Below are 16,499 nucleotides of genomic sequence, written 5' to 3'. Positions count from 1 at the left end.
TAAAGGGGTAGTTCACCCATTTTGAATAATTTGAACTTCTTTCACTTCCTCCCCTGGCTGTTATATAGGACAGTGGTGATGCTACACCTTCCTGTCATTGTTACTGAGTGCTGGACACTGGCTGGATGCTCCAAATGTTAGCCTCCTGCCATTTAGGTGGACTTCTTTTCGGGAGCTAAAATGTACACATGACTACCGAATGCGCACGGACAATAGTTTCTAACTCTATTTTTCCTGTTACAAACATCCAGAAAGATCAGGTAACTTTTGCACTTTCTGTATCAGTCCGCGTCATAGGATCAGCAGCCACCACAGAGACGGAGGTAGACTGAGTTTGCCATCGTTTGCTTTCTTCACTGAACACACGTATGCATGTTAAGGTACAAAAATGAACATTTCAAGCACCTGCCAGCCGCCGTTGCAACTGGGGACCGGCACAGAGAGCTCAGACAAGAAAACAGTTCTACCCTTGATCTTTTTGTTTCTTTTTTTAAGCAATCAACATTTTTTATGACAGAAATTATACTACACATCATCAAACTCAGACTTTATCTATTTAACAGTTTGAGTGGATTAAGGCAGTTATTTTTCAATAACCAGGTAGAAGTCGGTTAGCATTTGGAGCATCCGGTCAGTATCCAGCACAAGATGTAGCACCACTACTTTCCTAGCAGCTAGAAGTAAATATAATAAAATTTTTTTTTTTTTTTTTGAAAATGGGTGAACTGTCCCTTTAAGCTTTCACCTACCCAGCACTTTGGGGTTCAGTCCCCTTCAAACAAGAGCAATGACCCACTCCATGTAAATAAAAGGGGAACGAAAAGGAAAAAATAGAGCTTTTCCTCAAGGCTGAGGTCTATGTGAACACGAAGTGAGGGTTTGACGAAACAGGAGTTAATGGTGTCATTTCTGTCACGCCGGCCACAATCAGAGCACTTAACTTGCACGTACGTGACACCATTATCATTTTAAAACATTCTGCTTCCTGTTCCGCGCCACTTCAACTTCGCAGCAGCTCCCACCTCTTTCCCCTCGAGTCGGTGGAATGAGATTTCTGATGTGCTGCGTGTCTCACGTCAGCAAACCTCAGCAGAGAAAGACGGAGCCAAGAACTGTGTCAGAGGTGCAGCATAAATTATAGGACTAGTTTTCTATCTCTCTCTCACAAACACTCCCCCCTCCTCCTCGCTCTCTGACACTCACATTTTCTCACACTTGCACACACAGCTGCTGAACAGCTGTCTGATCCATGAGGAGAGAGAGGCAGTAATCCCATCGCCTACGTCTCAGTGATATGTATCTCTCTCACACACACACATACCCTGTCTGGCTCCTTTAACTCACCCACACACTGTGGGGGGAAAAAACGCTTTTATTCACTGATAAAACAACCACAGAACTTTGTGTTCTCTCCTTCAGAGGTTTCAACAGACGCCTGTAGATAAAACACTAAATAGACTCTGCCTAAAGGAAAATTGACTCTTTGATTTTTTTTTTTTTTTTTTTAGTTAATTCAGCCAGTAAAATATTTATTTTTTTCATTATCCTCAAAGCACTAATCCATAAAATGCCTTTGTGTGTCTAAATATGATTCACTCCTTGAATGTATCACACTTTCCATAATGCTTTGTCAGGGTTTAATGTAACAGCGAGTGAAGTACCCAAAGTGAGGAACAATACAAGCACACTCTACGCCTGAGTGTTAGAGGAAGATCGGACAATGAGAATCTTTGTGAGAGACAAGAGAGGCAATTTTAAAAAAGTCTCGGAGGCCCTCTGAATCAGTCACACCCTCTCCTGGAGACACACGTTTCTCCATGAACGGCACACTGTTCACGCGGCCGCCGCACACCGAGAAACGCAATACCTCCTACTGTCCTCTCAGCAATAATTCATGGCCTGAATGTAGTTCAGACAGTAGGCCTGTAGGGGATATTAACATCTTCAAACACAGTCGCCCCCACGTCTCAGAAGTCACCAATGAACATGAATTTCCACCTTGTCGAATTTTCCATTTATATCAAATTGAGAATAAATGCCCGATGTGCTTCTTTAAATCAAAATCCCTTTACTTATATTTCAGGGGAAACATGCATCTTTAATCACCCCTGCTGATCTCATTGGTGGGCTCACCATTAAAAATGCATCCTGCGCAGCCACGCTTCTTCAAAAAAAAAAAAAAAAAAAAAAAAAAAAAACCCACAGAGCTTTATTTTAAATTCTGGTGGAAATCCCCAGCTTTCCATAGATATTAAATTCATCCTGCTGAATTACAGGGAAATGTGTGGAAACTGATGAACGAGACATGTCCATATTTTCTATTTAATATACTTCGCTCAGTTTAAGTGTGATGCAGCTTTCCTTTTTTACAGCTTAGAAGCTCCTGAAGGGAAAAGGAAAAAAGTTCAAGGGGTTAATGATACCATGGTGTGCCAGTGGGCTTACATAAAAATGACTACCAGTTCCATCACGTATTATTGAGCAGCCTATTCATCAAATAAGACCACCTTTCCTCTCTCTGATGCCCCGTTTGTTTACACTTCAACAACTGTGCACTGCTTTAAGCCCCTTTAAACTTGAAATTTTAACACAAATGCACAAACGGGACGGGGTGCAGCTGAGTTGAACACTGTAGCCAGGGAGATTCACACCCAGAGCCTTGATTCTTCCTCTGCAAACAGGCTTTCTACCTGTCATCACCAGCTGACCCCACCTGCCGCGGGTGTGTACGTGCCAGAGCGTCTGCAGTTCAGCGCTGGAGCCTGGCAGGATTAAAACAAAAACCGAGCTGAGAAAACAAAAGTGCAGCAGAGAGAGACGTTTTGATTGGTTCCCGAACAAAAGGACACGTTTATGCTCACAACTTTTTTTTTTTTTTTTCTTTATTCACGTACCTTCAATCCTTGGACTGATTACATTCAAGAATATCAAAAGGAAATGTCTAAGAGGGAATCCCCCTTCGCTAACCCCAAAAAACACACAGACGAAATGCATTGCAGCATACATGTACCTCTGTTAAAAATCTGCCAGCATATATTAGCTATGCAAACATTATAGACTACAAAGTACAGCTGGGTAACAAATACTCTATAACATGTGCATAATGTAACATATGAACATGGGGCCGAGCTATTTACAACTGACAATCCAAAAAAAATGTAGTGTCTCTTAACCATTTTATTTCATAGTGTTCTGTTTTTATACATATTAACATGTATCATCCTTTTACAGGGGGAGTTAAAACACAGTAGATGATTTCTCTCCAAAGTCCTAGAAACCACACACACACACACACACACACACACGTACACACACACACACACATACAGACATACCAGTTGTTGTTTGAAAGCATCCTACATTCTACTTCACCATAAATAAACAATTACAAAAATATACCTCACTTCAAACAGAGCCATAGCAAGAAAAAGCGCGTACAGCCATCGTGGAATGATTTAAAAAAAAAAAATTACACGTATCGGCCTGTAAGAAAGAGGGATGACGAAGCAGATGGAGGGGGGGGGTGGCGGTTTCCCGGACACCATGTAAAAAGGTGTTTAACGAACGGACTGGTATTCCAATGAAAGACAGCAGGAATGTTTGAGGTTGCGCCGTGGGGACGGACGGAGGCTGGGAATGGCTTTGACTCTGATGGTAGGGTGGGGTGGTGGTGGTGGGTGTGGGGGGGTGGTTGGTGCGGGCTGTTTTTCCTGGGGTTGGTTCCCTTTGAAGGCAACACCGCCCTCCCCGTTTGTTGGAGCGAACACCGTGCTCGTGTTGAGATTAGAAAAGGTCCGCGGTACGGGGACACGGGGGGTTTAAAAACTCTCTTCAAGTCCATGTTGGATTAGTAGTGTGTGTACATTCACAGGTATATCCCATCTTATGAGGGGCTCATGAGGGTGCATGTGTGTGTCTCTATGTATGTATGTATGTGTGTGTGTGTCTGTGTGTATGCGTGTGTTTTACTGCTGCTCCTCCTGAGCAGACGACTAGAAGCGGAGCTACTTTTTCTTTGCGTTGACACTCTTGCACACCCAGTTCATGCCCTCCTGAAAAGAGGACGGAGCAAAAGCAGCAGGTTAGAGACTAAAGACAAATACAAAAAAAAGGAAAAATGAATAAAAATTCTGTTGTGGCATTACAACTGGACTGGACAGCTCACCTGTATCCCCTCACCGGTGAGGGCGGAGCAGGACTGGATCTGCCACACGCGATCCCGGATGGTGTGCAGGTTGAGACCCTCAGCGATCTCGGAGGCCGGCGCCGCCGTCAGCAGGTCTTGTTTATTAGCGAAGATCAGCAGTGGAACACCACTCAGCTTCTCCTCATCCAGCAGCTCAGCCAGCTCCTGCAACACACACACACACACAAGCATGTGTGGGTTACACACACAGAAACAGGTAATACGGTGTGTAGTAAGCATATAGTTACAGGTGTTAACTGTTACTATAAATACCTGGCCTGTTTCCTCAAATCTCTTCCTGTCAGCGCTGTCGATGACATAAATCTGAAACATGAAGATAAATTTGGTTAGCACTGTGCTGCAGGAACTGTATGATAGGCACTGGTTTCATTCAGGATACAGAGATTAAAGGGACAGTTCACCAAAAATACTAAAAATATAATTTTCTCACTTACCCCTAGTGAAATTAATTCAAATAGCTTTCAAAAGTGAAAAACTGAACCTCAAGCAGCCCTTTCCAAACAGAGTGCCAGACACCCGACAGAATCCACAGCCCTCAGGAGCAAAGCATTTCATCAGCATTTCATTTCTTTTTGAAGAACACTGGAAAACTGCATCTGTCCGCCTGTGATGAGCATGAATTCTGTCCAGATAGATAGTTTACCGGCGTTCTTCGGCAGGAAGTAGTCCCTAATGAAACTCCTGCCTCCAGATTCTGTGTAACTGTTATTTGGAAAGAGCTGTTGAGTTTTTTTTTTACATGTCATTTTTTGACAGTTAGAGCTCCACAGGAAAAAACTTGCCATCACACAGAAACTATCTGGATGCACAGGCTACACTACAGGATTAAGTGGGAAAATATCTATTTTATTTTGAGTTTACATAAAAAATAAACTGCTATAGGTGACTCTGCAGTAGGGCTGCAGACTCACCCATATCAATATTCTATCAATGAAATGAGATATTGTTTTGGGATTTCAGATATTGTGATATCGTGATATAGCGTAAGTGCTGTTTTTTTTCCTGGTTTTAAAGACAACATTACAGTGAAAGAAGCAATTCTCTGAACTTGTTAGAGTGTTCCAGCTGTTTTATTTGTCTCTGCCTGTTAAGCCATAATATCCATATTACTAATGAATCTTGAGCAAAGAACCCATGTGTTTAAATATCTTAAGAGCTTAATATCTTAATACCTAAAGCACTGACAGTCATCCCCACAATATCATCACAATATTGAAATCGAGGTATTTGATGATGTCTGTATCACCCAGCCCTTGTCGAGATTCACTCACCAGCACATCAGTGTTCTCAAAGTAGTTTCTCCAATAGGGCCTGATCTTCCTCTGGCCTCCGATGTCCCAAACATTCAGTTTAAAGCCCTGAGACTGGACGCTCTTGATGTTGAATCCCTGAGAAAATAATAATAATAATAATAATAATAATAATAATAATAATGCCATACAAACCTCAGGTTGGTTCAAAAGGCCGGCCATAAGCACACCATCTGAACACACAAACTGCTCGGCACAAAGCCCGTAACGTGTGTGTGTACCTGTGTGGGGGTGATGTGGCTGATGTCCTCGGAGGCCAGCTGTTTGAGCAGCGTGGTCTTCCCCCCGTTGTCCAGACCCAGCAACAGAATCCGGACCTCCTGGTCTGGTGTGCTCTTTAACTTGCGCAGGATCGACAGCAACCCCTGCAACCGGCCGCATCACAGCCACAAACAACAACAACAACAAGCATGTGATGATGCCAGCCGAGCGGGACAGGGGCAGCATTGTAACAGTAAGCCACCATTAGCTAATTTGCGGAATGGCATCCCTTTTGGCTCCACACGGCTCCTCGCTGCAGGCCGTGCCAGTGGACTCCCAGCCTCCTCCTCGCCTTGGAGGATGCGCTACTTACTCTATTAAAACGACCGACACACACAGAACAACAGCTTGTGTGGCTAATTGGCTAATTATCATGTAATTTCATTTGTATACAGTATTATTGGCTGGCTGGTTGAGGGGAGCGCTTGCTAGCTTACAGCAGGAAAATCGCTGCTAAACATAGCTTCCTAGCTACCGTGCTAAGCTAATCTCCCGTTATAAATGAACGCAGAAACAGGGCAGCTTTTCCGGTAAAATCCTTGTTTTTCCCCCACAAATTAAACACAGCAGCAAATTCAACTACTAACGAATATAGACGAGCACTAGTTGATGCTAGTCGGCTCGGATTTGGTGCTTGATGTCTGTTGTAATGGGCTAATTATGACAATAAATTAAACTCACCATCTTGTTGCTTTATCTCCCCGAGACGCCGCTGAGCGTTACTAAGGGGAGTGACGTAAGACGCACGCTTACGTACCCAGCCCGAGAAACAACACAACAAGAAGCGAGGATTATTACATATGGAGCCAAGGAAAGGTGTTAATAACTTTACAGTTTACGGCATTTTCTCAGATTTTAATCGTTTTCTACAGAAACAATGTATATGTGATAATGCATTTTCTTCTTATTAATTCAGTTTTTACTTCACAAATGTCAAATTTACCAAAAAAGAAAAAAAAAAAAAAAAAAAAAAAAAAAAACTCAATTCTTTGTATTCATGAGGGAAATTAATTATGCGAGGCTTCTTCCTCACAAAATAAAAAAGCTATCAAAACTATGAATGCATGCAATATGTTCAAAGTCTTTTAGTGAGTTTATTTTTTTTTTTTTTTTAGGTTTGTTTCGGATTTGCTGTATTTCTCTCTTTTGCACGACTTTATGTTTTAATGTCTCAATGCCTCGTCTGTTTGTAAGCGATGTTGTTATTTGCTTTATGACTTAACATCAAGATTTTCAAAGAGGAAGAAGATATGAGGATGACCGGACGAATACACTTCTTTCAGATAAAAAAAATGTCTGCAAATTCTAACAGATTTTATTTTTGTTATTTTCTGCGGATGTGACAATTAATCACCACGTAAGAGACAAAAAGACAGCTCGCATTATAGGTAGTGGTAAAAAATAAAATAATAATAATAATAATAATAATAATAATAATAATAATAGTAATAATAATAACATGCATTTGTACACATTTTGATTAAAAAAAAAAAAAAAAAAAAAAAGGAGGGGGGCGGATTTTAACGTAGGGAGCTGCCCCGGATCCTGATTGGAGGACGAAGTGCCACGTGCATGTGCTCCTCACTATAGCACACGACTGCCTTTGATCACTTGGCAAGTTATTGTGCGGGATCCCACGCAGGTATGTTCTCTGTTCGTGTGCGTGTTGGGGGTAGGGGGGTCGCAGAGTTTGGGTCGGTCCCGCAGCTCGGTTGTCTCGGTGGTCCTCGCTGTGCCCGGAGGACCCTGCCTGTAACTCGGGCTGCAAGTTGCATCACTCGCTATGCTGCGACCCGAACAGCCTGCATGTCCGAAACACCCGGAATCAAGAGGAAAAACACACCAGATGTCTCCATGAGTGTGATTCTTTCATTGATAGTTTTTATACACTCCAGCTGTCGGTGTGTTTTAGTTGAGCGTCAGGCCGCAGCTCACGTCGCTTCAGCCGCAGCCAGTTGTTGCTGTTGTCAGAAAATGTACCTGGTTGTTCCGGCCTGCAGAGCCAGTTTATCCAGCCTGGGCTTGGTTGGATAAGAAATCTCAATAATGTTGTACGGCCTCCACGCCTGCCTCAGCTGTACCATTTTCCTTTTTATGCACTTCAACTGGGCTGCTCAGACTTATTCTTCCTGTTTTATTTTCCTTTATCAAGTCATGCATTGATTTAATCCACAGCGCCAGTTGTAGATTTGATTTGTACACAGCAGAACATCTGCACACTGTCAACACTGTCAATGAAGACACTCATTTGTTAGTTTTATTCTTAATTTGTTTATTTTCGTGTCATCTTCTGCCCCCCTCTGCTTCTGTTTGTCTTATCTAATAGGGATGGGAAGAAAAAAAACTATACAGCATAGTATTGAGATATTTTGTGTGGCCATATATCGATATTGAATCGATGCAACATTTATGACACAGTTGGTCAGTCTGTATGCCTGACGATCCCATTTGGCTACATTAAAAATGATTGGAGATGAGCAGAGGAAGGACTTTATTTTATTAGATAAAACAGAAGTTGGCAAAGAAAAGGTAATAAATCGCAATATAGGTGTATCGCAATACTCAGCATATTGCAAAATCTTTAACATCGCACTAATATTTTGTGATGCAAGTATCATGATAATATCGTAGATGTTAATTTGTTCCCTGCTGTTGTAATGACCCGGTTTCCCCATGGTCATGATCTAAATTTCATCTAATCACACTTATCTAATGCTGTTGTTGTGTTTGTATGTTTTGCACCGCGATACATGGGCCACCATTACTTTTTCTGGATTTTTTTTCCACTGTCTGCCACATGGCACAGCAAACTCTGACCCGGCTTTTCAAACAAACAAACAAACCCAGAAACACTCAGGTGTCACAGCACAGGACACACTTTCAGATCCTCAGTTACCTGCCCAGTGTGTGAGTTTTTTTTTGTTTGTTTGTTTGTTTGTTTTTTATTGCCGTGGGTAGACGAGGTGGACCAAGGGAGGTTTGGACAGATTCTGGTTCCAGCTGGTCTGATTGTGAAATGGAGAGGAGATAGCTGCAGCTGCAAAACCCCAAGAAACCTGTGCGACCATTTTCCCGTTGGATGGTCAGTTCTCTGGTGATTATTTGTCCCATCAGAATTTATAGGGGGCTAAAACGTCTTGTCCTTGGCAGTGTGTGTGCATGGGCAGCCCTGTTGGAAATTTGGGGCAGAGTTCAAAGGTGATAGAGCCTGGCTGTGTCTGACCCACTGAGCTAAAAAATCTGTTAATATTACATCAGCTCCAACTAGGCCTGACTGGTTAGGAGGCAGGGTGACCCCCGATGAACTCAGAGGAGCTGTTTGCTTTTAACAGGAATAATTCAGCGTTCAGCCGATGGGTTTGTGTTTCAGCCGCAGCTGCAGCTGGGACGCTCTCGGTCTCTGGCAGTTGTTAAGAAAGGTTACAGCTCAGATGAAGAATTTTTCTGTTTGTCATCTCACCATTTGTGTTATTTTGCTGAACATACATTTGCTTTTGTTTTTTTCCAGGGTTGGACTGCAGCTGCTGAGGAGCCTCTGTCAGGACTCAGCAGCTTCTCAACACAAGCCAGGACTGATATTTCAATTTTTTAAATTATTATTTTATTTTTTTTTTTTTTACCCTGTGAAGCTTAAAGAGAAAAAATGGCTGTGAGCACGTTCGACATCGATGCACCACGGTGGGATCAGTCCACATTTATGGGCCGACTGAAACACTTCTTCAACATTACTGATTGCACGACAGCACTACTGCCCGACTCGCGCTTGGACGAGGCCAAACTATTAGTAGAGAGCTGCAGGTAACTATCACACACAGATGGACAAAAAAAAAAAAAAAAAAAAAAAAAAAAAACTGAAAACACAGGCTGTAAGTCTTGTCATGTAAAGTCAAACAATATGATGTTAATTTCTTGACATTTTACAAAACCAGCAGCTGCCAGTTTCAAATAAAGCCACAACTCAAATTCAGTTTGTGCAGGATTTTTTGACTTTAATGTTACTGGCATGTAAATATGCAGTGATGTCCTCCTCTTGTGTCAGTGAGCGTGTTCAGTACTAGTCTAATGGTTCAATAAACCCAGAGTTTGGTATGTGTTGCAGCTTTTGGGCCACAGTTTCGATTTGGTTTGTTTTGAACATCAGGCAGAAAAAACAAACTAACATTCCTAATGTTTTCTGTAGTTTGTCTTATTTGCAAAAAATCAACAGGTATTCTTTCAAAGGCAAAAGTCTACTTAGGCGGTTTCAACCAAACATAAAAATGCTACCAATATATTCGTTAATTACACTGCACATTGTAGGGTGTATTGTGTGTTGACCTGTTTGTTTTTCTACGGTTTGGTGTTCAGTGTCCTCTGGTTCTCCGCAGGGCCGGATCGATCCCTCCCGGCACCACAGAGGAGCAGCTCCACTACGCTAAGAAGCTGTACGACTCGGCCTTCCACCCGGACACGGGAGATCGTATGAACCTCATTGGACGCATGTCGTTCCAGGTCCCGGGAGGCATGGCCATCACCGGCGCCATGCTGCAGTTCTACAGGTGCTGCAGAAGCACGCACCAAACCGGAAAAGTGATGTCACCGCAGCCTGAGGCCTGATCAAGGAAACACTGCAGGTTTCTAAACTCTCTGTCTCTGTCTCTCTCTCTCTTTTTCTCTCCCTCTCTCTGCAGGACAGTTCCTGCTGTGGTGTTCTGGCAATGGGTGAATCAGTCCTTCAATGCCCTGGTCAACTACACCAACCGCAACGCCGCCTCGCCCATCACCCCCAAGTACGTCCCTGCACTCTCCGAAAATAAAGCACATAATTGCACCTTTAAGGGTCCAGCAGCTTGTCACTGGAGCCTTCAAGGTGCAGCTTTTGTCCCCTTGTCAACGGAACAAATTATTTGTTCCCTTGTGGTTGGTACCTTATAGAGAGCAGTCTTGTTCCTATATTATCACTACAATATCAGCTGGAGAATTGTATCACCTATTTTTCATATCCACAAATCTACATTTCATTTTGAGGAACTACTCAACCTACAAGTCAAAGTCTACCATAAGTTAATATTTTACCTAGTTTATTTATTTATTAATTCATTGTATTTGGCCTATAAGACACTTTTTCCTGATATTGTATCTTAACATGTAGAGGAAGCGGTACATGTATCTATCTTTTACTGCTTGGGAACGTATCTGTACCTTTTTGGCTCTGGAGAAGGTTCACATAGTTACCTTGAGGTCCTATAGGGGGAACCTTTGTGTTGATTGTGCCTTAGGGGAGAAATGGACTCCTGTTTCTTACAGTGCATGTTAATCTCACCGCTGACATGCAGTGGGTGCTGGTGGCTGCAGGAAACTTTCTAACCTTGTGTCACTGTTTTGTGTCGCAGGCAGATCGGAGTCGCCTACGTCACGGCGACCGGCACGGCTCTCGCAACAGCGGTGGGACTCAACCTGTACACCAAGGTGCTAACACAGAAAAACACACACACACACAAACACACACACACACACACACGGCTCTGCAGAGTGACTATTGACTGTGCCTGCTTCCCCTTCTGTAGTGATTCATTATTTATGCTCGTTTCCTCAGCAGTTTGAAAACATGATCTGGCTGACGTTATTAGCAGTAAAGTTAGTGTTAATTGGTTGGTGGTTCGGCAAAATGAACCGAGATGTTTGTAGTTTGACTCTCTTATCCTCTGCGAAGCCAAATGAAGCTGAAATCATCTTGATCATGAAAGTTAATCAGTATTATTTAAATGTTACATTGGTATGAATAACATTATGTATATGGCACCAAAGGTACAAATTGCTTTATAGAAAAAGCTAAAAGCAAACTAAGATTCATTTATTTACAGCCAATAGTTGTTTATTTAACCATTTAACTGTATAATAATTTAATTTATACTTGTACAACTTTACAATAATTCAACAGTGTATATAGGTTTACTTTTTTACATATGCTCAGTTTCTTATTTTTGTATATATTGTCATAATATTTTTGAAGGATTACTGCACATAATTCACATAATGAACTTTTATACAGATTTCTAATGAACATTTTTATATTTCTTTTGTGTGTGTGTGTGTGTTTCTTGTAATTTCACTTATAATAGTCTTCTATTGAGAATTTGAGCAACTGCAGCTGACCCGATTACCCCTCAGGGATCAGTAAAGTATTTCTGATTCTTATTCTGAAGATTTAAAAAAAAAAAAAAAAAAAAAAAAGTAATACAGTGAATTTTTATCATACCCAGAATCAGAATCAGAAATTCTTAATAGATGGGGAAATTGGGTAATTAAGGAGGCCAGGAAAACTCTAGCCATAGCTACAGCTTTAGTTAATGAGGAGCCCATAATAAACAATAAAAAATAATCAGCACATGGAGTCATGATGATATCTGACTTGTTTGGTTGTTGTTTTTTTTGTGTTCTCTTGCAGAAAGCCCCTCCTCTGGTGGCTCGCTGGGTCCCGTTTGCAGCTGTGGCGGCGGCCAACTGTGTTAACATTCCTATGATGAGGCAGCAGTGAGTCTCTCTTGTGCTACACCCAGGACCACTCAAGAAAAATATAATAAAACATATGACGTGGCAGGAATTACGGTGTGTCGTGCAGATTTTAGTGCTGAGGTGTGTTGAAAGTTCAGCATGTGCCGTGCCTCTGTCAGAGTGAGCATTTGAAGAAGGCCGGTTGGGGCAAATCACCGCTTTTCCTGTGCTCCATGTTCAAAGGAGCCCTGCACGCCTCATTGCTGCTCAGAGAAATTTGATTAGAGGCAAGACAAACTTGTCTCAGACAGGGCAGTGTTTCACCCTGACTGCAGCCCTTTGTCAGGCCCGCTCAGGTCAAAAGTTTTTGTCCTGTCTCCAACATGTTTTGAAGGCGGTTTTGCTGCGTGCACACTGATTTTGAATGTAAACAAATTAATGTTTCCCCTTCTCGTGTATTTTTCAGTGATCAGGCTTGTGCACATTTCACTGGCGTACATTTAAAAGACATTACAGTCTTTTGCTGCTGAACATCCCTCCTCCTTTTCTTTGTTTGCTTAAACACAAAAACTTAACCCTGAAGTTACTCCTGCTTTCACAACACACACCACCAAAAGTAGCATCGTGGTTTAATGATAAGCACTCAATCTTGGGCCAATATCTGATAATATCAAATAATGCAATATTTGTGGCCACATTCAGTGTAATCTACAATATCAGACCCCCCCCCCCATTCCCAGGCTGCAGCCCAACCAGCCAGACCAAAGCAGAGTGACTATTCAAGGCAACTCTGTAGCATTTATATGCAGTTTGGGTGTTTTATTTAACTTCTATTTGATAAACAAAACAAAAAAAAAGGTTTGTTAAATTGTTGAACAAATGCACAGAGTAACAGTGATGGTGTGGTAATGACAATTTTGACATGGGTACCAATATGGTATCCATGTACACAAAAAAACATTTAATTTAGGGGATTTTAAAACAAGAATGACCTCCACCCCACCCCACCGCAGCGATAATATCACAATATTTTGACAGGACGGTATCTTGGTATCCGATTTTTTATATTTCCCAAGCCTATCAATGGTGATGACCAAATCACAGTCCTTCATATTCTCAGTTTCAGTTTATTTTCTCTGCTTTAGGGAAATCCTGAATGGCATTGCAGTCACAGATGAGAATGGCAACAAGCTGGGACACTCTAAGGTAAGAGCTTCAGGTGCCATGTTTTGGATATTTGAGAAATGTTTTTTTTTTTAAAAAAAACAAACAAACAAACAAAAAAACTCCTCCCCTGCACTTTTCATAAACTCTCCATGAACTTTTATTTCCTCTTTAGAAAGCAGCAAGAAAAGGCATCACACAAGTGGTCATCTCTCGGATCACCATGGCAGCACCAGGAATGAGTATGCAAAGAAGTTACACCTATATCTCAAATTAGTACAGCATCAAAGAGGAAAACTACTGTTAAGGTAATTACAATGACTCAAGCAAACTTATTAATTGCACTCTATCCCCTTCCTTTCCTGTTCCCAGTCATCCTCCCCATCATCATGCAGAGGCTGGAAAAGTACAAGTTCATGCAGGTTTGACCTTTGCCAACTTCACCATTCCTCTGCTGCAGCTCCTAATGTGAATGGGTTGATCTGTCATCGTGCATTTTCTCTCTTTTTCGCAGAGGATCACGTATCTTCACGGCCCAATCCAAGTGATGATGGTGGGAGTGTTGTAAGTAGGACGGCCCGGAGGGTTACGGGGTCAGAGTCATTTCACTGAATTAAAGCGGCTGCGCTGAACTAAGCCATCTTTGTTTTATTTTCAGTCTGGTCTTCATGGTGCCTGCCGCCTGCTCCCTGTTCCCTCAGAGATGGTAACTGCACTTTCTCTTCCAGCTGAGAGTGTTTACACTCTAGCCAAACAGGCTGTATCAGATTCTCATTATAAATAAAGAAAATGCTGACCGTGTTTTCCCTCTGTGTGTTTTCTGTGTGTTTCACAGCTCCATGGCTGTGTCGAAGCTGGAGCCTGAGCTGAGAGACTCGATCATGTCTCGTTACGGCGAGAGCGTGCAACATGTCTACTTCAACAAAGGCCTCTGAGGCTGAGAGGCCTGATTAGCATTATCACCACAACACATGGTACAGAATTTATCTATGCTATAATGTAAATTGTCTTTATTTTCTAATTGTGGTGGATGGGCGAAATACCTTTGTGTCTTTTTTTTATTTTTAAATCAGTTTTAATGGAGACTTCCTATGGGACATTTGATTCATGTTAGGCTTATCATGTTTTTATCAGATCTAGCTGTCGGTCGCTGACTTTGACCAACCAAGTGATTCCCGTCTGTGTTCCTTTTTTTTTTTTTTTTTTTTTTTTTAAAGTGTTGCAGATACAAGGGGCACTGTGTGCTCCTGCAGAGAAACCAAATGATCTCATCTCAGGAACAGCACGTTACTTTGCCAGATTAATTCAGTTTGCTGTAATAGTTTGTCCTTCGTGGTGTGACTCGCCTGTAGTCCCGCTCATTGGCTGCTGTTAGTGAAGTGTCTCAGTGTTATAAAATGCTCTTAATACAGTATGTCGCTGTTCTGGCCTGCCAGATGCCCTTAAATCAGTGCCTTTCTGCGCAGTGACAGAAGCAGTGTTGCTGCTGGTGCTACATTTTGTGTTTTAAACAGATGTTGGTTTAACTGTGAAGCCAGATGCACGGGTTTGTATGACGTGAGTTTAGGCAAACAGAACCGTCAATCCTTAACCCTCTTAAGTAGTGATGTGTGTCAGAAAAGTCAGATGTGGACTATTTGGATAAAAGGTGGAGGGACACTGCCCTCTTCAGTCAGACCAGAGGCAGAGATATGACAAGGTTGCATGATTTTTTTTTTTTTTTTTTAAATAATCAGATCGGTTTTGGATCATTTCACTGTAAACTCAGACTTGTGCCACAGTCCTCAGTGGTTTAAGCTGGAATTAAAAAGAACATGTGAAACACAAACTCCTGGTTTTGCTGTATGAATGTACATGTGTTAAAATGCCCTTGTGTAATTTTTTGGCAAAACACCCACGTGTACACATGAATGGATGGATTGTCAGGTTTTTAGATTTTTATAATGGATTACATCAAACTTTAATGAACCCCGTGGAGAAAGTGGGTCATCTCAGCGGAGCGGAGTAGGATGTGAATGAGAATGAGAGCAACGAGGAGGCAGCAACAGGCAAATACAATGAGAGCAGTGCAGCAAATTAATAACTAGAGCAAACTGGCTGACAGATTTACATGTTTTAAGTGGGTGTTAGCAAATGTGCATTGGTAACTATTCACATCATCAGGGGTTCTCTTGGAGTAACACACTGAATATTTCAAAAGTAAGACTACTGACACATTTAATCTACATTTTTAAACCACTATTATTTAATATTTTACCTATTTCCAGATGCACCACTGACTACATACATTGCAACTTATGAAGCCCCTTTTTCACATTTTTATTTATAAAAAATGTATATTCCTTTTACACACTTTGCACATAAGGCACAAAAGTGTGTCCAGCCATCCAAGTTTGCAAAGCACCGATTCACATGATCTGATCTACAGATGGAGGCGAGATACACAGAAATGTGAAAAGAACATGCAGATGTGCATCACCTTGTAAAAATGTACAGGTGGAGCATCACATGTGCAGTACACTCTCAGAAAATAAACATAATTGCACCTTTAGGGGTACAGCAGCTTGTCACCAGGGCCTCTAAGGTGCAGCTTTTGTACCCTTGACACCAGGAACTAATTTGTCCCATTGTAGCTCATAGATATTGGTCTTGTTCCTGTACTATAACTACTCGTTGACGGACCACAGGAAGAATAGCTGCAGCCATGCTGTAGCTAATGGGGATCCTAATAAACAATAAACAATAAACAATAACAACTGGAGAATTGTATTACCTATTTTTCATATGCACAAATCCTATTTCATTTCAAGGCTACCCAACCATGGCCTACAAGTTAAGATCTACCTTAAATTAATATTTTACCTTGTTTATTTATCACTTTAGGTATTTATTTATACATTTAGTCATTTATATATCCATTTATTCATTTTATTTGGCCTAACAAATGCTCTGCCCCGACATTTTACCGTAACATTTAGAGGAAACGGTGCAAATTTGTACCACATGATTACCTTGAGGTCCAATAATTAGTCTGAGGGGGTACATTTGTATTGACTCTGACTTAGAGGACAGAAATGGGCCCC

The 16,499-nt window shown here is 41.6% G+C and overlaps 2 protein-coding genes across 3 annotated transcripts; one reads left to right on the top strand and one right to left on the bottom strand.

Moving 5' to 3' along the window:
* Positions 1-2,863: 2,863 nt before the first annotated feature.
* On the bottom strand, positions 2,864-6,555 carry arl3b (ADP ribosylation factor like GTPase 3b). The gene is made up of 6 exons (XM_030077162.1): positions 6,460-6,555; positions 5,739-5,882; positions 5,479-5,595; positions 4,460-4,510; positions 4,166-4,351; positions 2,864-4,052 (listed from the first exon to the last, which is right to left on the bottom strand). Exons 1-6 carry the CDS (start codon positions 6,460-6,462, stop codon positions 4,005-4,007), a joined length of 549 nt encoding a protein of 182 aa, XP_029933022.1. The 5' UTR covers positions 6,463-6,555; the 3' UTR covers positions 2,864-4,004.
* A 783-nt stretch (positions 6,556-7,338) lies between these two features.
* On the top strand, positions 7,339-15,244 carry sfxn2 (sideroflexin 2). 2 transcript variants are annotated; one of them, XM_030077161.1, is made up of 12 exons: positions 7,339-7,420; positions 9,287-9,576; positions 10,146-10,316; positions 10,449-10,547; positions 11,151-11,226; positions 12,206-12,291; positions 13,398-13,458; positions 13,592-13,658; positions 13,789-13,838; positions 13,931-13,980; positions 14,075-14,122; positions 14,252-14,351. In XM_030077161.1, the coding sequence occupies exons 2-12, from the start codon at positions 9,422-9,424 to the stop codon at positions 14,349-14,351; spliced, it is 963 nt and encodes a 320-aa protein (XP_029933021.1). In that variant the 5' UTR covers positions 7,339-7,420; positions 9,287-9,421. The 2 variants fall into 2 exon arrangements, with proteins under 2 accessions (XP_029933021.1, XP_029933020.1); XM_030077160.1 differs by lacking the exon at positions 7,339-7,420 and having other exon boundaries at positions 9,422-9,576; positions 14,252-15,244.
* Positions 15,245-16,499: the final 1,255 nt, after the last annotated feature.

Source organism: Myripristis murdjan, chromosome 19 (assembly GCF_902150065.1).
Source record: "Myripristis murdjan chromosome 19, fMyrMur1.1, whole genome shotgun sequence".
NCBI lineage: Eukaryota > Metazoa > Chordata > Actinopteri > Holocentriformes > Holocentridae > Myripristis > Myripristis murdjan.
This window is presented reverse-complemented; position numbering and strand designations above follow the sequence as displayed.

Coding starts and splice junctions, on each gene's coding strand:
- sfxn2 (XM_030077160.1), top strand. CDS start 9,422: ATGGCTGTGAGCACGTTCGACATCGATGCACCACGGTGGGATCAGTCC. Junction 13,659..13,788: donor CATGGCAGCACCAGGAATGA/GTATGCAAAGAA, acceptor TCCTGTTCCCAG/TCATCCTCCCCATCATCATG. Junction 13,839..13,930: donor AAAAGTACAAGTTCATGCAG/GTTTGACCTTTG, acceptor TCTTTTTCGCAG/AGGATCACGTATCTTCACGG.
- arl3b (XM_030077162.1), bottom strand. Junction 4,352..4,459: donor GATTTGAGGAAACAGGCCAG/GTATTTATAGTA, acceptor TGTGTGTTGCAG/GAGCTGGCTGAGCTGCTGGA. Junction 4,053..4,165: donor TCACCGGTGAGGGGATACAG/GTGAGCTGTCCA, acceptor TCCTCTTTTCAG/GAGGGCATGAACTGGGTGTG.